General features: G+C 43.3%; 1 protein-coding gene across 2 annotated transcripts in view; it reads left to right on the top strand.

Moving 5' to 3' along the window:
* STX8 (syntaxin 8) overlaps positions 1-23,193 on the top strand; it is a 245,338-nt gene that overhangs the window by 7,612 nt on the left and 214,533 nt on the right. Inside the window, exons 3-4 of one of the 2 annotated variants that reach the window (XM_032432178.1) lie at positions 5,760-5,854; positions 15,944-16,054. The exons of the other annotated variant lie outside the window; for it this stretch is intronic. Of the exons in view, the coding sequence (XP_032288069.1) occupies positions 5,760-5,854; positions 15,944-16,054 (206 nt within the window). The remainder of the gene's footprint in view (positions 1-5,759; positions 5,855-15,943; positions 16,055-23,193) is intronic. 2 annotated transcript variants of the gene reach the window in all.

Raw genomic sequence — 23,193 nt, 5'->3', positions numbered from 1 at the left:
GGAGAAATGTCTGTTCATGTCTTCTGTCCATTTTTAATTGGATTATTTGTTTTGGGGGTGTTGAATTGTATCAGTTCTTTATATATTTTGGATACTAACCCTTTATCAGTTATGTCCTTTGCAAACATCTTCTCCCATTCAGTAGATTGCCTCTTTGTTTTGTTGATTGTTTCCTTTGCTGTTCAGAAGCTTTTTGTTTTGATGTGGTCCCAATAGTATATTTTTGCTTTTATTTGTCTTGCCTTAGGAGACATATCTAGAAAAACATTGCGGGGCACCCGGGTGGCTCCGTTGTTAAACGTCTGCCTTCGGCTCAGGTCATGATCTCGGGGTCCTGGGATCAAGCTCTGCATCGGGCTCCCTGCTCAGCGGGGAGCCTGCTTCTCCCTCTCCCTCTGCTGCTTCCCGTGCTTGTGTTCCCTCTCTGACAATTAAATAAATAAATCTTTAAAAAAAAAGAACAACAAAAAAGAAAAACATTGCTACGGCCAATTTTTACTGCCTGTGCTCTCTTCCAGGATTTTTATGGTTTCAGGCCTCATGTTTAAGTCTTTAATCCGCTTGAGTTTATTTTTGTGTGTGATGTAAGAGAGTGGTCCAGTTTCCCCCTGCATGTTGCTGTCCAACACCATTCCACACCTTTCCCAACACCATTTGTTGAAGAGACTGTTCTTTCCCATTGGATATTCTTTCCCGCTTTGTCAGAGATTAATTGACCATATAATTGTGGGTTTATTATATTAATTTTTAATACTTCTTATATGTAACCATTTTCATTAATTTTGGTTTATTCTTCCTATGTTAACTTTTTGCAGAAATAAGCATCTGTGTATATGTATGTGTGTTCTCATTTCTCTTCCTTTTACACAAAAAGATACTCTTTTGTATCTTGCTCTTTTTATTTAATACTACATTGCAGTGATCCCTCCATATTAATTCACTGAGATCTTTGCTGTTCTTCTTTAGGGCTACATAATACTCTATTGCACAGATGTGTCATGTCCGTTTAACCTGTCTATAAAGATGGGTGTTTGGATTGTTTCTACTATTTTGCTGTTATGAAAAATGCTGCAATAAATACCTTTATGCTTTTTCCCTCCTTATATTTGTGGAGGTGTCTTTTTTTTTTTTTTTAAGATTTTATTTATTTGTCAGAGAGAGAGAGAGACAGAGCACAAGCAGGGGGAGAGGCAGAGGCAGAGGGAGAAGCAGGCTCCCCGCTGAGCAAGAAGCCGGACGTGGGGCTCGATCCCAGGACCCCGGGACCATGACCTGAGCCTAAAGCAGCCGCTTAACTGACTGAGCCACCCAGGCGTCCCTATGGAGGTGTCTTATAAGGGTGAATACTCAGAACCAGGGTGTGTGTGATTTTTTTTTTTTTACCCATTGGCAAATTCCCCTCCACAAGTGTGCTTACCTTTGGCGCCCTGACCAGCAGAACACAAGTTTCTGTTTCTTCACAGGCTGGCTAACGGATGGTGCTCTCAGTCTACCAACTTGTTGCTGGTCAGATAAGTGAGACATGGTATTTCAGTGTAGTTTCAAATTTGCATTTTTTCATATACGAATCGAGGGAAATATGTTTTCACATGCCTAAGCATTATTTATATACATTTTGATGAGAAGTTCTTATCTTTTGCCCATTTTTTTTTATTGGATTGTTGGTCTTTTTAGTCTTTAAGAGTTCCTTACATAATACGGAGATTTAGTTCTTGGTGATAGATTGTAATTTATTTTCTTTATCATTTGTTGTTTGGCTTTGCCCATGGTATCATCTGCGATGTGAAAGTTTTGGGGTTTTTTTGTTTTTTAATAATTTTTTTTATTTTTATTTTTATTTTTTTATTTTTTGAAGATTTTATTTATTTATTTGAGAGAGAGAGAATGAGAGAGAGCGAGTACATGAGAGGGGGGAGGGTCAGAGGGAGAAGCAGACTCCCTGCCGAGCAGGGAGCCTGATGCGGGACTCGATCCAGGGACTCCAGGATCATGACCTGAGCCGAAGGCAGTCGCTTAACCAACTGAGCCACCCAGGCGCCCATAATTTTTTTTTTTTTTAAAGATTTTATTTATTTGACAGAGAGACACAGTGAGAGAGGGAACACAAGCAGGGGGAGTGGGAGAGGGAGAAGCAGACTTCCCGTTTAGCGGGGAGCCTGATGCGGGGCTCGATCCCAGGACTCTGGGATCATGACCTGAGCCGAAGGCAGACGCTTAACAGTGACTGAGCCACCCAGGCGCCCCGGTCATATGAAATCTTAAGCCTCTTGTACATATAATTCTGTACCAATTCTGATTATCTTTTAAAAATCATTCTCATTCTGTTAGGTGAAATTATACAATAGATTTTTTTTTAATTACTTATGCCATTGAACATGTTTTCATATATTTATTGGACACTCGTATTTCTTCCTTTGTGAATTGCCAGTATATGTCCTTAACCTAACCTGTTATTTCTTTTCTTTTTTTTTTTTTAAAGATTTATTTATTTATTTATTTGACAGAGAGAGAGACACAGCGAGAGAGGGAACACAAGCAGAGGGGGTGGAAGAGGGAGAAGCAGGCTTCCTGCCAAGCAGGGAGCCCGATGCGGGGCTCGATCCCAGGACCTTGGGATCATGACCTGAGCTGAAGGCAGACGCTTAACGACTGAGCCACCCAGGTGCCCCTAACCTGTTATTTCTTAATCTCAGTGCTCTTTTTGTGTATGTTGACTATAGTAACACTTGATCTGGCATATTTGGTACCAATATTTTTTCTCTTAATTTGGCCTTTGATTTTATAAATGACATTTTTATGGACATGTACTTGTTTTTAAACTCTATTTGAAATTTTCAATATTTTTATTTGTGGTCTTTTCTTCTAGAAAGAGGGGAGATAATGCTGAGAAAGCTCTTTCATACCCAGAGATTGTATAAATATTTTATCTGATCACCTAAATCTTCTTCAAGATTTCCTTCAGTTTTTATTTTTAAACACGTATGTTTAAAATATTTGAAGTTTATTTTGGTATGTTGTGGGCATCTAATTTTACTTTTTTTTCCATTTGCTAAATTATTCCTTACCTTACCCCCCACGATCTGAAATATTCTGTATTTCATTCACCCAATTTTTGCTCAGCTGCACTATTCCTGGACCTTCTGATCTGTTGCACTAAAGAAGCTTTGCTAACTGCCGGGATCATACTCTTGTGGTTATTATAAAAACTTCAGATCTGATTGTCAAAGTCCCCCTCTATCACACGTATTCCTTATCTTTCTCTATTTCCCTTTATCCATGTTTTAGAATAATTTTGCATAGCTTCATTAAAATTCTTTTGTACTGAGCCTCAATTACCACCTCTTTTCCAATAAAAGAACTCCAAATGGGACTTTGAATAGATGTGTAGTTTATTTATAGATTAAATTGGGGGACATTTACATTTCTACAATATTAAGTGTTTCCTTTTACTCATTCCTCCATCGAATATTTCCCGCGCAGTCACTGTGTGCCAGGCAGGCATCGTGCTAGATATTTTTTAGGTGTTGTTGGCATTGATAATGATGTTTAAAAATAATAATTAAAAAAAATTCTCCCCACCTATTACTTAAATTTAGAAATGCCCTAGATTTTTTTTCATTTTACAGTTGATTACTGTACTGATTTCTTTTCCTGTTCCTAGTAATCTGTCAGTGGCTGCACTTAATTTTCCCAAACAGACTAATCCATTTGGAAATAATGAAATTCCTCTCCTTCTTTCCAGCCCTTGTGTATTTTTTTTAAGATTTTTAAATTTATTTATTTGACAGAGATAGCGCGAGAGAGAACACAAGCAGGGGGAGTGGGAGAGGGAGAAGCAGACTCCCCGCTGAGCAGGGAGCCTGATGCAGGGCCCGATCCAGGACCCTGGGATCATGACCTGAGCTGAAGGCAGACGCTTAAGGACTGAACCACCCAGGCGCCCCGCCCTTGTGTATTTCTTTAACTTGTCTTAGTGCGTTGGTTAGAACTTCTAGACCAAAGTTGGATAATGTTGTAGTTAAGGCAGTATTGTGCCATTCCTAGTTTTCTTTCTCTGTTTCTGTTTTGTTTTTAATTAATTCCCCCTATGCTGTATTAATCATTAACGCTGTCAGCTTTATTATTAGATTTTCTAACATCAAACTGTTCTTAAATTACTAGGATAAATTCTACTTGGTGATGGCATATTGTCATTTTAACATAATTCTGAATTTGCTTTGCTAATATTTTTTAAAGACTTTTGTATTTTGTAATCCTTATGGGAGATTGGCATGTGGTTTCTTTTTTTCCCGGTATCTCTGTCAGTGCTTGTTACCAGGGTTATGTTAAGCTTAAAATACAAATTAGGCTTTCTGTCTTTTTCTGTGCTTTGGAAAGTTTCTGTTAAATTATGATGATGGAAAACTTTTCCTGATTATAAAAGTAATCATTTTCTTATAAAATATTTTAAAAACCCCACTACTTAGAGATAACTTCCCTTGGCATTTTAAAGTATTTAGTTCCTGGATTGATTTTTCTCAGTGTGGATGACATTTCAATTTTTTTTCTTTGAATAAATTATGATGGCTCTCTGTGTTCACAGATTGAGATTTCAATCATACTTTTTTAATGGCTACGTTCTCTTTCATCTCTTGAATGCTTTTGAGCTTTAATTTTGTAGACTGTTCTTAGGTTGGATGTGCGTGTGCACACGCGAGCGTGTGTGTGCGTGCGTGTGTGTGTTGTGCTTTTTTTTTGTTTGTTTGATTTGCTCTTTATTACTTGAATGAGGGGAGATCTGCTTTCCTTGGTATTTCCTCATAAACATTGTGGGTGGTTTTTCCATGGTTCCCAGAGGTATTAGAATAGTTAAGGTTAGACTTTCTTGGCTGCTGATACCTTTGAGGGTTGCTTGAAGTGTGTAACCCTTGGCCAGCCTCTCTTTGTCCTGCTGTTTTTTTCCTTAGTGTGACCCTGCTAATCTAGGGAGGGAACCCTGGATTCCACTGCAGGTTTGTAATTGCTACTCTGAACAAGGTAGCAAATGAAATCTGTGATGGTCTGTCTTTTGAAAACATATCTCTGATTTCACCCATGGCTGACCGGATTTAATTTACATGGGCAGTTTTATGTTTCATATTTCTCAATTCCTGAGAGCCTCTCTCCCCACCCTCCTCCATCCTTCAGGGCAGCACTCAGAGTCACAAACCAAAGTTTCCTGTGGGTCTGTAGAGTGATTGAGAAAATTCACACACTCTTGGAAAAATAGTCACGTGTGGTTAACGTTGTATAAGAAGGGCACACTGCTGTAAAACTTTTAAATGGGTTTTAAGTATACCAGCGTATTTAGAGAAGCCTGGTCAGGATGGCAGTGGACCTGGATGTCTTGTCCTTTGAAGCATGGTTGAGGGATCTTCATTCACTGGTGAATGAAGACTAGGGAACCCAATTTCCTGCATGGCTCCAAGGTGGGCAAATAGGATCGGAGGGTAGATGCTCAGGGGACAGAATTCAGACTGTGAGGGCCAAGTGGCAGTTTCTAGTCAGTATCTATCCAGGTGTGGCCCAGCTTACCGCCTGGTCACAGCAGAGAGTGGATACAAGCATCAGGTGGGTGGCTGGATCAAAATTTAGACACCTCCTAGCCCTGAGGGTACCTTGGGAGGTTAGGCGGCTTTGCCGGCTTGCCCTTGAAGGAATCAGAGTATGTTTATGTGCTATTTTTAGTAGACCCTACACCTCTAGACCAGCATACTTAGGATGTGTTCTTTTCTTTCCAGCTTACCGTGACAATCAGAACTTTGTTGCAGAATCTGAAGGAAAAGATCGCCCTTTTGAAGGACTTATTGCTAAGAGCTGTGTCAACACATCAGATGTATCCATGTAAACATTTCCACCTCTTTTTTAGAGTGGGAGGAAAAGCAGTCTTATTTGAAGAAAGGAAGGAATCTGGGCCACCCAGATTTTTCCGCAGCTTGAGGAAGACCTGGTTTCTAAAGTATTGCCTATAATCTCGATTTCTATTTTAAAGTGTCTGTTACATGGTTTACAGTGAATATGCTGGCGAAGCAAGACGTACTGAAGGCATCAGCTTATTTGGGTATTTATTAGGGTGTAACCTTTACCGTGTAGGAAGCGAGTGCTTTCTGCCGGTGCTGTGTCTGCTCCGAGCCCTGCGCTGCCCCCTGTCTAGACTTGTCCTGAAGGTGGTGAACCGCTGCTCCCACAGGGGACCGTCCCTGACAGTCCCGAGCTGCGATTATGCTGCAGCGTCCAGACTTTTGAGTGATCCATTCTCTTTTCCGAGAGGCCAGTACCGGTAGAAATCATACATCGTCGGGGATTTATCCCTGTTTGCGTAGATTATTGAGATGGGCCAAGTTTGCCTTCATAGTCTTTGAGAAGCACAGAGGCCGCCCTTGGCGTGGGAGTTTTTGGGTGGGGGAGGGGTGGGCAGCAAGCACTTGCCTCCCACCAACACTGTCAAGTACTGAAACCTTTTTTTTTTTTTTTAGAAGTTCATAATCTGATCAATTTAGGAAAATACATGTGACCTGTTACCTAAACCAGCCCTTTAAACCTGAGTTTATTTTGGTTTGAAAACTGGCCTCAAACTGCTCCTCTCTCGTTTCTTCAAATTATCAGTTCATACCAAAAAGCCAGATTTGAGTATCTCAAGAAATGGCTATTACTGCCTGATTTTAAATGGGAAAATGTAGGAATATAGCTTTTTGACAAAATAATAGAAAATGTTTTAACAATTATTTTCTCCCAAGTGTAACCCCTTATGCTACCAGGGAGGTTTGCTTAGATTAATGGTATGAGTTTCCAAATATTCAATTACTAACACACTAACGTTTCAAGTAAAAGTTTAATTTCGATAAACAATGGGGGCCTTATTTTTAACACAACTGGAATATTCTGATACATTTAGTTTGTAACTTTGCCCTCCATCTGTTATCATTTATTACTGCACATCTTTTATATACGTATGTGCGGCAGGATCCCAGAACTCTGAGATCGTGACCTGAGCCGAAGGCAGATGTTTAACTGACTGAGCCACCCAGCGGCCCCTGCACATCTATTATAAAAAGGGTTTTTATTTTATCAAAATCAACAAGTCGTAATATGTAGACCTCAGATGGTTTCTGATTGGCCCGGCTACTGTCTGCACGTAAGGTCCAGCTACGCACGCTCATTTTCTTGTTACCTAAAGCACATATGTTAGGAAGGTAACTAAATAGTCCTTTCACGATATAATATTAACAACAATGTATTTGCTAACTTCCATTAAGGTAACTGATTATTATGCATTTTATAATATTTATGTGCTAAACTAGAGGGCAAAAAAGAAACAAATTAAGAACTCTTACTTTTTTCTATTGGTAACTTCTGCTCTTTATTAGTTATAGAGAAGCATGTGGCGGTAATAATTGACTTGACTTTGTTCTGAATGTTTTCAGCCTGACCGTCTTTTGAAATCTCGTAGACTTTGGTTTTGTGGTCATCTCAGAATTTGCTGAACGAAGCATGAAAAATATATAAAAATATTTTAAAATATTGAACAGAATTATTAAACACACTATGAAAATATTTAAGGACATTACTGTGGATAATTTAGAATGTTGTAGGATAAAGCAGAAACTCAGCTGGACTGTAACAGAGTTCTTTAAAATCTTGAGTATTTTTTCAAAACAATGGGGTCTCTTTCTGCTGGAAGCGGGACCTGTACTAAGGACGGAATTCTGGTCACCCACCCCAAGGGGGCGCTCAAGACCTCTGTGTTTTCAGGGAGACCATTTCTTTTGATAGAATGGAAAGGCGGTAGCTTCTCTAATATGAAGGCCTCTTTTTAATTCTCTTTCTGTTCCCCACATCTTCCCTTCCCTTGACCTTCCTCTTCCCAACTATTTTAAATAACTCGATGGCAGTCCTCCTCCGGATTTAAGCCATATGGGATAGCTACTTCTGTTGGTGGTTCCTTATTTTCTTTACAAAAAAGGTACTGAGGCCAGGTCAACCTTTGCAGCCCAAGTCACGGGCGGAGCTGGAAAAGGAATCCAGCATCCCAGCAGAGGAGTGTTTTACCCGGAGGAGAGGAATCTGAGGGCTGAAGTAACTTGCCCCAGACCCCACAGCTGGGAAATGGAAGAGCTTGGACGCAGAGTCAGGGGTGTCTGGCCCCCAAGCCAGTTGTTTAAAAGCCGAATTCTACTTTAGTAGAAATAATACAGTCATCTGTCACCTGGCTTGTCTTCAACTAGAATTCCCTAATAATTGGCACGTTGCTCTCATGCCAAGACAAATCCTGTTTATAATGCAAATCCTCAAGACCCTCCTTAATCATCAGAAAGATTAAACACTGTTCACTGTGGTTTATTAGGTACACTTTATGATGTTGTAATTCTTAGAAAAATTTTTGTCCATAAATCGCCAACAGAGTGACTGCTTAATCCTTTTTTTTTTTTTTTTTTTTGGAGGCATAATTAATGTTGGGTGACTTTTTTAACGTGAATATTTGAATACCACATTTCCTTACTGTGTTGGGTAGTTGAGAGTTTACAGCACTTTACCTAGTAAATTTATGCATTTGTGCAGTTTTCCAAAGAACACTAGGGATTGCCAGAAAGATAAGTCCTCGGAAAATGCCTTCCAAACAATTAAACTCATGGAGTGAAGGCATAAGATGTTATTGCTCTTTCTTGGAAAAAGTATTTTCTCCTGGCAAGAATTAATGTGAAGTTAAAGTGAAAGTTCCGTGCTTTTGAATTGGTTAGTTTGCAATTCATAAGCCAAAGTCCTGCAGCCAGAGAGTTTAAAATTGCTGAAAAACATTAATTTCTATTCACCGTGTTTCTTGGAGACAGGAACTGTTCATTGCTCCACTGGTTGAGAAAAGTCATGTGCCACAGGAGGGCTGCACGTAAAATGTCAGGTAGTAGTAAAATTATTCTTAGAATTGGCCTAACCTGAAGCTTGTCTTTTTGTTGGGTTCTCAAAGATAGCACTTTTACTACTTTAAGGAGAATTAAAAAAAAAAAAATCTCTTTACAAAGGGGTTCAGTATGAAAAGGTATTTTAAAATAGGTGTCTTGGGAGAAGTCCTATAGAAATGATTTTTTAAAAACTGTAAATAACTTTTCTCCCCTTTGTCTTTTGGGGGGGGAGAAGATAGGTAGACAGGTGGGTGGATAGACAGATGCAGCAATCAATGTAACCGAATGAATGCAGGTGTTGGCCGGCTAACCAGGTAGATTTTAGGGAGAGCCCCTGTGGAGTGGTTGGTTCTCAAGCACTGTGCTTGTACTTGGCACTTTTCACTGGTGCCTGGAATGGTGAGGAAAGTAAGGACAAGACAGTGTTGAGGTCAGTAGGGATTTTCTGATTTGTAGTCTTGTTACCTTCTTTCCAGTGTTCCACGTTAAGGTCTCCTTGCTTTGTTCCCTCGGTAGTAAGAGTAGATGGTGGTTTTGTCTGTTGTGGTTGTTTTGAATATTCATACTTGGCAAGATGTATATGGGTAACTTTAATGAAGTCTCCCGTCACCCCCCAGTTTGGAAGTATTTCTGCTGCACGAAGTCCATTGGTATAGCGGGGACAGCACTGGCTTTGGAACCAGACGGAACTGAGACTGAGGACTAGCCCTGCCACTTCTTCAAGGCCAAGGAGCAACTTAGCCTTTCTGGACCTTCATGTCATTTTCTAGAGTAGGACTAAATGTGCTTACATTGCAAGGTTGTTGTTAAAGCTGGAGGAAATCAATGGAAAACACCTCATGGGCCCAGCCCCTCCTACTGGGGGGGTGTTAAATACAAGGTAGCTTTCAACCTTTACTAACCGTGTGAACTTGGACAAGTTACTTAACCTCTTTGTACCTTATTTTTTGTTTTTTGCTTTTTTGTTTTCATCTGAAATAGGGATAATAAAAATACACCTGCTTTATAGTATTGTCGTGAGGATTCAGTGATGTGCAGGGAGGGTGCTTGGCGTGTAGTGAGCCCTCCTTGAGGATTACCTGCTGCTTATTATTTTGTCACTATTGTAAAAATCCCAGCTACCGTGGAGAACCTACAGGTAGTCCTTATGGAGTTTATCGTCATGTAAAGAGGTTATATCAAAGCACACAGATAATGACAGTATTGAAATAGTACTTGCAAAAGTAATCAGTGCTTTGAGGAAGGTAAGGACCTGGCTTGGTACATAAAAAATATTCAGTGCAGTTTGTTAACTTAAAAAAAAAGGATGAAGTGCATGTGAGCCGGAAAAGTCTGGCCTCTAGGACCTTAAACTGTCCTCTTGCAGCTCTTCTGTTAAGGCACCAAGAACTAAGTGTTATCTGCAAACTTCTTCCTTATCCAGGGCGATGAATTCACAAGCAAGACTTGCCAAAATTCTTTTTTTTTTTTTTTTTTTTTTTAAGATTTTATTTATTCACTTGAGAGAGAGAGAGACAAGGGCACAAGCAGGGGGAGAGGCAGAGAGAGAGGGAGAAGCAGACTCCCCGCCGAGCTGGGAGCCCGATATGGGGCTCGATACTAGGACCTGGAGATCATGACCTGAGCCAAAGGCAGGTGCTTAACCATCCGAGGCACCCAGCGCCCCAGACTTGCCGAAATTCTTAAGCCTTTCTACCAAATAAAGAGAAAATCCAGGAGCTGGAGTTGGGGTGGGGCATGCTGTGGGACCCACAGCATCTTGATTCCACTTCCTCTTAGAATCCACGTGCTTATGCAGTTTCGGCCGGGAAGCTGGGCTGAAGTGTATTGGTAGTAAGTACTGGTAATACGAAGTCAGCTTCCGATCTCAGGTACAACCTCACATCCCCATCACTTGGCTTTAATTATATGTAAAACCAGCCTAGCCAATGCCAGAGTACTATGGTTTTGTCTGTTCTCCAACCTTCCTCTTTGGTTATTCATCCAGTTGGTGGAAGAGGGGATCCCAGCACTGGCCACTAACTCTGTGCCCTCTTTTCTGCTTGTCCTTCCCTGCCCTGCCTTCCAGCTGCCGTCAGTCCATATACGTGTAGTAGGATCCTTGCCTGCATGATTCTTGGACCTCTTGTTAACAACAACCCCCATATAATACGTGCACCATGCAGAAGGGCTATTACTCTATGATTTCTCCTTTGGCCCCCTTTCCCCCATCTCCTTACACCATGTCCTCTCAGTAGATTAAAATACAAGTAAAACAAAGAAGGAGGGCATTCCTAATTGGTTAAACTTCCAGTTTTCCCAGGTTAGCAGGGAGTCTCTGGGAAAATTCTGAATTAGTATTACTAGCCTTGTTCCTGATTTTAGCAGGCTGCTGAGCAGTGGCAAAGTTACGTGGGCAGTCCTGGGAGCCCCAGGGTGGAGAAGCCCCCGGAAGGTTTGGTGGTCAAGGCCAGCACGATGTGGTGGAAAAACCCCTACCTAAAGCAGAACGAGCTGGGCGAGAGTTGTCATTAACCAGCCAGGGGACAGCCGCACTGGGCCAGTCTCCTGGTCGGGAGGGCCAGGCTCCTGGTCGGGAGAACCAGGAGAACCCTCGCTGGCTTAGGGGAACCCTAAGGTTTCCTGTAGCCATAACTATCTGTGATTCTGTTCTTTAGCTGCTAACCTACAAAACACAATCACCACGCTTTACCGCTCTTGAAACTGACATGACTTAACGAGATTCATACTGTAACAGGTGTCTGCTGTATTTTAAAAACCTGTCTTTTCCTATTTTTATTATAAAAGCACCTTCTACCCGTATGCTTCTCCTGGTTGGTTTTTACCAGCGCCTCTCCCCTCTCTTCGTCATCCCCACCCTCTCCACTTCCTTCTTCAGGGTTCACGGTGTTGATGGTGGGCACCCGTCGTCCCAGACTTTTCTAGGCACGCATAAGTATGTATCCATGTAGATATAAATTTCTTTTGACTATATAAAGGGATCATACTATACAAATGGCTCTGAAACTTGTGATTTTATTAATTAGCATTATGATTGGCAAACAATACAAAACAATATTCCATGAAAAGTAAGTCTCCCTCACACCCTGAATCCCCAGTTCCTCCTCCTTAGAGGCAGTTGCTGTGTATCCTTCCAGAAATTTTCTGTGTAGATAGACAAACGTATGTGTGTCCAGCTGAGTGTTTTTTAAATGTAGTGGGAGCACACCATTCACTCTTTAACTCTTTGCTGCTGCTTTTTCTTTTGTTTCGTGTTAACACTGTGTTTTAGAGACGATTCCATATCAAATAATCCATGTAAGTACTTAGTAAGTGCTTGGCAACGTTAATCACCATCATCAGCCCGTAAAGAGTGTTGCTACTCTTTTTTTCTTCTAGGCTGCAAAACATTCCACTGTGGGGTTGTGCTAATTCCTTATTGGTGGACGGCAGGACATTTCTGCTGTTTGGCTATTATAAATAATGCTGCGGTGAACTCAACCTCTGTTCCAAAGTCTTGGTGTAGATGTGTGAGTATATCTGCAGAAGGTCCTATTGAAAGAATGTGCCTTCTAAATTTTTTGTCATTTAGAAGGCAGTCTGGCGATTGGCTGAGCTTGTTTATGTTCCCACCAGGAATGTCAGAGGGTGCATGCTTCTTCTGCCCTTTCCAGAACTTCCTGGTCACGCTTCTTAACTGATAGGTGAAGGTGATACTATGTTTCCATTTGCATTTCTTTTACTAACGTGAAACTGAATGCTTTTCCGTTATTATTAGGGTTTCTTTTTTCTGTGCTCCATTACACCTTTGCCTTTCTTTCCATTTGTCACTATTCATTTGTCACTTATAAATTTATTTTGCAGATATTTACAGTTTTCATATAGTCAGATTTGTCTTTTCCTTCATGGCCTCTACGTTTTCAATCTTGATGCGAAAGATTTCTCCTCCTCCAAGATTATCAAAAAGTTCCCCTATGTCTTCTCTAATGATACTTTTATAATTTTTTATTCTTTAAATCCCTGAGCCAGAGAAATCTGTCTTTGATTTTAAGAATGGACTGTGGTTCAGCTTTTGTTTGCTTGGGAAGCTGGACACTGAAAACCACAGGTTGCTGGAGTAGGCCAAGCACAGAACACAGGACAAGGCGAGTTAGTGTTGTGGTATGATTAATAGTTTCCACAAATTAAAATTCCCATTTTGCTGTGTATAATTCACGCCATAGCTTCTGAAAGCTTCTTTTCCCTCTTCCTCCCTCCCCACCCATGAACTTCTCTTAGGTAGAAGACAAGCCTTCTGCTCTGTTGACAATTTACCACTAACGGAAACACATTGATACTTACTCTTGATGTTGCATTGATCAAAAGGCAGATATTTGGCCTTTTCTTTTTTGGCCCAGAGGAAGTACTTCAGCCCGCTGTTTGTTGTTTGTTTGTTTCCTTTTTTTTTTTTTAAGATTTTATTTATTTGACAGAGAGAGACACAGCGAGAGAGGGAATGGGAGGGGGAGAAGCAGGCTTCCCGCCGAGCAGAGAGCCCGATGTGGGGCTCAATCCCAGGACCCTGGGACCATGACCTGAGCTGAAGGCAGACGCTTAACGACTGAGCCACCCAGGCGCCCCTGTTTGTTTCCTTTTTTAAACGATTTTTAAATTTATTTTAGAGAAAGAAAGAGAGCATGAACAGGGGGAGGGGCTGAGGGAGAGGGAGAGTCTCAAGCAGGCTCCCGACTCAGCGTGGAGCCTGACCCTGAGATCATGACCTGAGCCGAAATCAAGAGTCTGACACTCAACCGACTGAGCCACCCAGGCGCCCAGCCCACTGTTTCTTTTCTTTTTTTTTTTTTAAGATTTTATTTATTTATTTGACAGAGACACAGCGAGAGAGGGAACACAAGCAGGGGGAGTGGGAGAGGGAGAAGCAGGCTTCCTGCTGAGCAGGGAGCCCGATGAGGGGCCCGATCCCAGGACGCTGGGATCATGACCTAAGCCGAAGGCAGACGCTTAACGCCTGAGCCACCCACGCGTCCCCAGCCCGCTGTTGCTACCTTATGGTTTCCAAGATGGGATACTGGGAGACATACAGGCAAGAAGGAAATGGAAGAGCAATGGAGCGATTTTCCGTGGGGAAGCATTCTGGAATGTTGAGAGAATTCATTCATTTATTTATTTACTTATTTTAATATCTGAAGCCACTGACACTGCTTAGCTACATTGGTTTGGGGGTTTATGATATTACCACTGTCTGTTACCGGGGAACTTTTTTACGGATTTTTAAAAAATTACTATTTTGGGGCGCCTGCATGGCTCAGTCGTTAAGTGTCTGCCTTCGGCTCAGGTCATGATCCCAGGGTCCTGGGATCGAGTCCCATGTCGGGCTCCCTGCTCGGCAGGAAGCCTGCTTCTCCCTCTCCCACTCCCCCTGCTTGTGTTCCCTCTCTCACTGTCTCTCTCTCTCTGTCAAATAAATAAAATCTTTTTAAAAAAATTATTATTATTTTACTAGCAAGCTAGCTCTTTCTATTGAAAATTAGCAACAGCCGTTGTGGCTTCCCTGGGCTATGGTCCTGCGCTTCCTGCAGGAAATGGTGATACTAGTAATTGATTTTGCCAATTTCTCGGAAATATTTTGGGCCTCCATGCAGCATTTGCTCTCCCTCTCTTAAATAGAAAAGTGTCTCTAAATTTAAAGCAGCGGGCTCACTAATGTCTTCCTGTTACCAGCACTAGGTAATTGTGGCCGGGGTAACTCTGGATTACCAGAGTTTCAGGTCCAATAAAACAAAAGCCATCTAATAAAAAACTCAAAGCCAGAGAAGATCTGTGCTGACGTGGCTTATTTCTGTACTTACTTTTTATGTCTTGTGTCAGATACGTCCTTTCAGAAGGATAGGTTAGCTTTCTCCCCTTGTTCTTTTTACGGCAGAAATCTTTTTCCTTGAACACTTTATTTTGTTTTTAAACACGCACGCACGCGCACACAAACACATACACACTCACTCAGCCTAGAAGAACTTACTTAGCTTGCTTCAAGAAAGCTAGTACAGAAAACTCTGGATTTAGCCCCGATTTATTTTTTTAGCCATAACTCATGAATTGTGCTGGAGAAGGTGTTAGAGATTATCTGTTATCTGGCGTTGCATATAAAGAAATGGAGATCCAAAAAGGGGATTCAAGATCATAGATATTGGTCAAAGTAAGACTACAGGCTTTGGACTCCTGGTTTAACACGCTTGCTAGAATAACACATTGAAATCCGATTCTTTCTTTGTAATTGTCTTTAGAGTTAAACGTCATGCGGTGTATTTAAGTAATGAACCTATGGGAGCTCCTTTTAGAGCAAATCTGTTGCATAGAGAAGCACTTCACAAAATCTAGTGTGTTAATAGGCGTTAACATGGAAGAAAGAAGGCAATGTAGAGAACCTCTTTCCTTCTTTTTTTTTTTTTTTTTTTTAAAGATTTTTATTTATTTATTTGAGAGAGAATGAGATAGAGAGAGAGCATGAGAGCGGGGAGGGTCAGAGGGAGAAGCAGACTCCCTGCTCAGGAGGGAGCCCGATGCGGGACTCGATCCTGGGACTCCAGGATCATGACCTGAGCCGAAGGCAGTTGCTTAACCGACTGAGCCACCCAGGTGCCCCCCTCTTTCCTTCTTTACAGAGTATCTAAGGGTACTAATGTCTAGGAAGACACCCTTGAACACTGGCACCTATAACTCGAAACCCAAGGAATCCCTGAGTCAGATGGCTCTGCTGACAGGAATAATCATTTCAGTGTTGGTCGCTGGGAGGAAGATAATTTCGACCTGCTGTATTTCTCAGTGGTGGGTGTGTTTCAGAACCCTGCTATGGTTCTGTCAAGGTCCTTTACTTGGAAGATCTGCAATGTTGAAGGTCAGAGCAGGAGGGGGAGAAGAACAGTTCACATCTCTTCTGGCCACTATTGCTTAGAGTCTGTAATGGTCACAGCTGACTGGGAGAGCTCACTTAATAACAGAGTAGGTAAACTGAGGTAATCCACCCACCGTTGGACCTTAACAAGACGCCCCAGAACACAGCTTGAAGGAGACCGAAGACAGAACCTGCTGGATGAACTTGTAACTCGAGAGAGACTACTCGTGGCATCCTTTAAGAACGAGGGTGCAGAACCAGATCTCATCAGGTAGGACGCTTTCATTTACAGGGATTACGTGGTGGGTGAAGATGTGTTTGCGGAGATTACAGATGTGTTTCCTGAACGGCTTAATTTAACTAGTAAAATGTACTCAGCTCCTTTATAGTGTTTGACTATCCTTCTCTTTCAGTTTGGGGTTCTTTAATGTTCTAGATATAGTAAACCGGCTGGGTTCAGCCGAATCTCATCCTGAGAGAAGAATGTCTGGGGAGAGGACAGACGATGTCAGCAAATCTCCCTTGCCATTCTTTAGTTGCTTTCTGCTATGTGAGCTGTCTTTTTTTTTTTTTTTAAAGATTTTATTTATTTATTTGTCAGAGAGACACAGCGAGAGAGGGAACACAAGCAGGGGGAGTGGGAGAGGGAGAAGCAGGCTCCCCGCTGAGCAGGGAGCCAGATGTGGGGGAAAAGAGGTGTTTTTTTTTTCCACTGGCACGTTGGAAAGCTGTGTCCTAGTAAGACTTGTCGTCTGTGGCTCACGAAGGTAGGGGAGTGGGGCAGGTGGATTCTTGCCCATTCTGTGCCCGGGAGTGATTCACATGCCAACGCAGTTGACGGTCGCTCTGTACCCAGTTCTTTTTTTTTTTTTTTTTTTTAAAGATTTTTATTTATTTGACAGAGAGAAAGACAGCCAGAGAGGGAACACAAGCAGGGGGAGTGGGGGAGGGAGAAGCAGGCTCCCCGCCAAGCAGGGAGCCCCATGCGGGGCTCGATCCCAGGACCCTGGGATCATGACCTGAGCCGAAGGCAGACGCTTAACGACTGAGCCACCCAGGCGCCCCTGTACCCAGTTCTGTTGGAAGACCCGGAGAAGCCGTCCAGCTTTCCAGGGTTGGGGTTAACAAACCCTGTTACATCTTTAGAACTGGCCTCCCCCTGCTTCCAGAACTCCTCTGTGGGAACCATCACAGAAGGAAATGAACTTAGGGTAGAAACTTGCTTCCCTCCCTCTTCCCCGCTACGATGATGCTTTCATTCTGGAGAGGAGCTTGTTTCTGCCGAGTTCCCGGTCAGGAATAACGTGGCTTCCCAAGGGCAATGTTGTTTGACCTTCGGCCACATGTTCCTAGGCCCCACCTCAGACAATTAAATCGGGGGTGGGGGTCGGGGAAGGAGGGTCCGAGGTGAGGTCCATAGGCAGCTGCCAGGATTGCAGACCACTGCCCTGGGGCAAGCTGAGGAGGATGAAACAATTTCCTGTATTCCTCAGAGCTCTCCGGAGCATGTGATCAGGGTTTTTAACCTGTCCTGGGCAGGGTTTGTGAGAAGCCTCAGGTGGGCAGGATGTTTCTCTGGCGGCGGTCCAGGGCCACATGAGCAAGGGGATCCCTGGGCACAATCAGTGCCATCTGTCAAGGGCCTTTACCCTGAGGAAGAGGTCTTTGTAGTCCAGAAAGTGAACCGAGGCATACTCAGGAGGCAGAGTCAAGTGCACAGGTGATGGGGGCATCTACACACCCCTGCCTCGTGGTCATGGAGGTCGTGATCACGACGGACGGTGATAGTTACCCCTTGACAAGAGTTTGCCATGTGTCAGGCTCTGCTTATCGCTCTTCATTGTGTCATGTAAAGATGCCGAGGGGGCCACCGCGTGTACTAGGTCTTCATGGGTTTTGTGGGTTTTCTAGTCCCCCTCTTGCTTGTCACCTGTCTTCTCTCCCATGACCCTCTCCACATCCTTGTTATGTAAAGTGTGACCTGTGCACAGGTGTCCACACCACCCGGGAGCGTGTTAGAAATGCAGAATCTCAGACCCCACCCCCGACCTTCTGGATCTGCGTTTTTAAAAAATTTTATTTTAAGTAGGCTCCACGCCCAACATGGGGCTTGAACTCAGGACCCTGAGGTTAAGAGTCACATGCTCTACCCACTGAGTCAGCCTGAATCTGCATTTTTAACAAGATCCTCAGGTGATTTGAATGCACCTTACAATTTGAGAAACACGGCTCTGTATCCTTTGTTCTTAAGGGCGGCACTTGGCATCCAAGTCACCCGAGAGGCTTATAAAAACAATAAAAAGGGAGGAGAGAGACAGAGAGGAGAAAAGGCGTACACGTGTCAGGACCGTTTCCTTGCAGGGTTGAGTTAGTCTGGTGTGAGGCTGCTGGCTCATGTCTGCGTGCTTTCGGGGTGCCAGGGGCCTGCTGAGCTCCGCCTGCACATTCGCTTGGGAGATCTTTAGCGCATCCGTCCACTTTATATGCTAGAGAAACTGAGGTCTGGAGGGGTGAGGTCACTTGCACAAAATTCTAAAACCAATCAGTGTCAGAGCTGGGATTTCACCCAGATGTGAACGTCTTCAGTTGAGAACTCTTCGCCCTTGTCCCGCGAGCAGGGCGGGACCCGGTATCAGGACTCAGCTCTGTGGCTTGCTGGTCTCCCAGCCATCTCAGCTTCAAAATCATTGACCTTGAAGTGCGGATATGTTTGCTGCTTCTCTTTCATTGTCGTGAGGACCAGATGAGGTGATCAGTATGTGAAGGGCTTCGTGAACTCCAAAACCTTTACAAATAGAAGATGTTATTCCTGGCGCCTCGTTCTGCCATGGGGCCAGGAGGAAGCTCACGCTGCTGCCTCCCTCCTCCCCTCCCCCAACCCTGGAGGGCTCCTGTCCCATCCCCTGGCCTCCCTGACTGACCAGTCTTGTTCCAGCTCATTCTCCCCTTTCCAAATCTCGTCATGTCCCCTTTCCTCAGTGCCCGGCTTGCTGCTCGTTGTTTTACTAGCAAATGGTCACACATGCACTCTAGCCATGGAATCCATGGATGGCAGTGACTTATCTTCTGGAGGTTTGTCACCTGAAGCCTCTTGGGCCCCCAAGTAAACTGACGGAAGGGAGAATTTTAGAGTAGTCGGTGGATTAGTGGCAGAGGTGTTTTGGGCGAGACGTCTGAAGTCCTACTATGACTGCCTCCTCCTCGGCCTAAGGCTGATCCACACGGTGGGCCTAAAGCTGTTGCTTGTAGGGGAACGGTTGGGGTGGTGTGGGGTGGCATGGGGACAGAGAGGCCACACTGAGGAGGAACCACGAAGCGGTGATGACCAAAGCCCTGGGGGTTTGAAATCACTGAGGTAACCGGCCAGGCTTATCTACATGCTCTCAAGATGAGACTGAGGGGAGCACGTATATTGTTGCATCTTGTTTGCTTGCTCAGGAGCAGTAGTCTAGAACAGCTTCCAGAAGAATTCTGTTAAAAGTGGCGGAGATGTGACTCCTGAGGAGTGATTTGAAGAAGGTAGGAATGGCTAGAACAGAATGGATAGAATGGTCCGGTCCAGGTGGCACGGGGCTAGCCGAGAGTGAGAAACCTCCATGGAGACGTATGGTAAGTGCATGTAAACCGAGGAGAGGTAATGCTAGGTGGCCTGGAAGGTGAATTGTTGGTGAATCCCTATCGGGCCAGGATTGCTTTCGACTCACCGTACCTGTCCTAACAGGAACGTGTGCATACACACCTGTCTGTAGGAGTTGGCTAGAGCTGCTGCAACGGCATCACACACCGGGGGAGCTTAACTACCCCGAATGTCTTTGCTCACCGTTCTAGAGGCTAGAAGTCCGGATCCAGGAGTCATGGGCAGGGTGGTTCCTTCTGAGGGCCGTGATGGAGGGTCTGTTCTAGGCCTCGATCCTGGGCTTGTAGTTGGCCGACTTCATGTGGTTGTTCCTCTGTGTGTGGGCCAGCGTCCAAACTCCCTCTAAAGGTACCAGTCGTGCTGGATCATGGCCCACCCCAACAACCTCATTTTCATTTAATTGTCTCTCGAAAGAACCCATCTCCAGATATTGTTGCATCCTGAGGTATGTACTAGGGGTTTGCACTTCAACATCGGAATGTTTGTGGGGACACAATTCAGCCCAGAACTCAGTCCCAAATGCGAGTCCCATAGACACTCCAGGAGGATCTGGCCAATGAGAGGATGCATGCTAGATAAAAGCAGTCTCAAGTGTTTGTAGGGAAATCTGCTTATGGAGCATGAAAGGGACACCCACATGGCACTGACCCAACTCGTCAGGGAGGACAGCACCTGTGTTAGAGGCAGGAAATAAGTATCTTGGTGAGCGTATGAATGAAAGGATGTCAAAGTCTGTGCTAGAAGTCATTGTCTTAGGTTGGAAGTCCGAGTTTCCAATCTTTGATTTCACTCACCTGCCTACGTCAGAGTGTTATTTTTGCCCTCTGTACCCCTGATCCCCACACTTGAGGCCTCCCCGGCCCTCCCCAACTTCTCGAACCCTAATAATTCTTTCTGTAATAGCCTTCTGAGGATCTGAGTTCGGATGTAGACATGAGCAGTTTGGGTTCACAGTTGAGCTTGTCCTCTTGCCTCCTGACTGTCAGGATGCCTGGTCATTCCTGATACTGGGGCCGTTCAGCTCCATCTTGGGAGAAACCTCATTTCCTTCTCTGCCAGTCAGTTTCTCTGACTCAGTCCTCCCCATGGCTGATTCCTGGTTCTGGGCTTCTCCAGCGTTGTTTCTACTTCTCCGATCTCTAGATTCCTCCAGCATTTTTGTTTGCTTCTGTCATCCTTTCTGTCACTGCGGGTGGCTTTGTCACTGGGTGGGGGCTGGGGGCTGGGTGGTGGCGCATGCCTTCGCCTTAGGTCACGACCTACAGGAATAACATTGGCCAGAAAGCCTTTATCAGGACTTAAACACGTTGTAGATGCGCTCTCTGTGCACAGTTTGTCATAACGCCACCACGGCGTGCTCCCCGTGGCAGACCTGGGGTGAATCTGCTCATCAGTATCTCGAAGCCCCATGATAACCGGCAGCCAGAGCACAAGATCACGTGGACCCCCCCCGCCCCCCGCTTCCAGTTTCCTTTGTGTGACCCCGCTCCTCTCTTGCCCGCACCCGAACCCTTAGCCTCCTCTCTCCCAGGGGTCCCCCTCCCCTTCCTCCTCTTTTCCCTTCCTCCTCATATGTGGCCTTATTAAGGAGAGGAGAGGATTGTCAGACCTCAGTTTGGATTAGCATTTCTTGAACCAGACATTAATGTGGCAATCACGCCCTTGAATGCGGAGCTGTCATGTGATGGAATCTTAGTTATACCTTACGGATTAACCGGTCATTATTCGAAAGCAGTAAACCTTGAGGTACGACCAGGGTCTAAATAAGCAATGGTTGACTAATTTAGGGCATTTGGAAACTTGTTAAAGAAGTCTCTGGGTAACAATGTCTCTCAGAAGATAAGCCGTGACTTAGAAAGCAGTGACACAGCTTCTGATTTAAAATCCTGCTGCCCTTTATATCTGAGAGCATTGTTGAGTCTCACAATTAGTTAAATCTTTGTCTGTAGAGAGGAAAAAAAAAAAAATCCTTGCATACTCCACTGCTCGGTGAGCATCTCAAAGATTATGTGATTAACTCAGCTGTAGTGGGTGGCTAATTGGCTAAGCTTTAATCCTCACACCACCAACTATATTGAGGATTATAGGAAATAGGAAGTTATTTAGATGTCAAGATGGTGGCTGTGTGTCAGGAATGGCATATGAAGAAGCAGACCGATAGCTAAAATCAAAAGAATAACGATGATAATGGAATGTTCACATTTTCTTAGAGTGTGAACTTTACACTTGATTTCAGATATCTCTCTTTGAGCTCTTAAAAAAAAGTATGACACCTCCAGTTTGTATTTCATGTCAGTGTCACTGTATCGGAAGCCCGGGGCAGGGGAAGGGAGCGAAAGAAAAATCTACATGAAATTTTACATTAAAAGCACCCCTCCCCCATTTTAAGTCACTGAAAGTTTTATTTCAAATTAAAGCCTGAGTTATAAGAAGGATGACTTGTATCTTTCCTAAAGAGTCATTGACTTATATTTTACGTTGCTTTGAGTTATTCACACACGAGCAACCTACTTTTCTAGAAGTAGGAAGTAGCTAAAGAATGCATACCTGCATAAGTAATATGTTCACACGGCTGAGAAATTTAAAAAGCATTTAACAGGATTTGGGGACAAGCCTCCCTCCCGCTACGTTCCCCACTTCTGGACATAAATATCACTGTTAAAAATTGTGGGCATATCCTTACAAAGTTCTCTTAAGCATATACCAGCAAATATGAATATGTTTCCTTATTTCCCTCTGTCTTTTATACTAATGATACATACCATTCTACCACACTTTCGGTCACGCAGTCAAATATATTAGAGAGCTTCCCAAACCAGCAGATTTGTCATTCGTTTTTATATAGCCTTACAATATTTCATTATATGCATGTACCATAATTTCAACTAGCTTCCTGTTAACAGATGTGTGTATTGTTTCCAGTCAATTACACATATATTTTAGATGTATGCGTATATACTTAATGCATATACTTTTTTCTACTACAAAAAGATGTTGGTGAATAACCTTATACTGAAGGGAGTTCACATGTGGGAAAGTCTGTCTCTAGATAGGTTCTTATAAGTAGGATGACTGGATCAGAGGGCGTATGCACTTATAACTCTCACAGAACCAGTGTAGACCTAACCTAGCCATTCATGTGAGTGCCTGTTTCCATACAGTCTGCCTGAGATGGTGTTAATAAACTTTGGTTTCCTATTCCTATCTAATATATGAAGATAGTTCTTTCTTAGTGGAGTTTTATGTAGTTATTATATATAATTTAATGAACCAAGGTGATCAGGAAATTTTCCTGTGTTTCTCTTTAGTACTCTCGGGCTCTTATTTTATAATCATTAAATACTTGATCCACTTGGAATTTAATTTGGTGAAGAGTATGAATCCCACTTTTTTTCCCTACTTGGCTACCCTATTTTTTTGACTGACTATGTTTTTTTACCAAATGATCCACTTTCACAGATTTTGACATGATGAGCTTTGTAATATCATACATCTGTGTGTATATATATTTGGATCTGTTTCTGGACTTTGTGGTGTGTTCTGGGGTCTCTCTCTGACTACTCACATGCTAGCACCTTTACTCTCGAGGCTTTATTGTATGTTTTAATACATGATTGGGCTCGCCTGCTGTCATTACACTTCTGTTTTTAGAGTTTTGATTTTTTTTTTTTAAACATGAATTCTAGAATCAGCTAACCTGGTTTTTAAAAAGGGGTTAAACCTAAAAAGGTTTTAAAAAGGGAAAAATCACTTTTTTAAAATTGGCATTCCAT

The sequence above is a fragment of the Phoca vitulina genome, unplaced genomic scaffold (assembly GCF_004348235.1).
Source record: "Phoca vitulina isolate PV1807 unplaced genomic scaffold, GSC_HSeal_1.0 scaffold47, whole genome shotgun sequence".
Classification (NCBI taxonomy): Eukaryota; Metazoa; Chordata; class Mammalia; order Carnivora; family Phocidae; genus Phoca; species Phoca vitulina.
The sequence above is the reverse complement of the archived record's forward strand: the minus strand, read 5'-3'. Positions and strand labels throughout refer to the sequence as shown.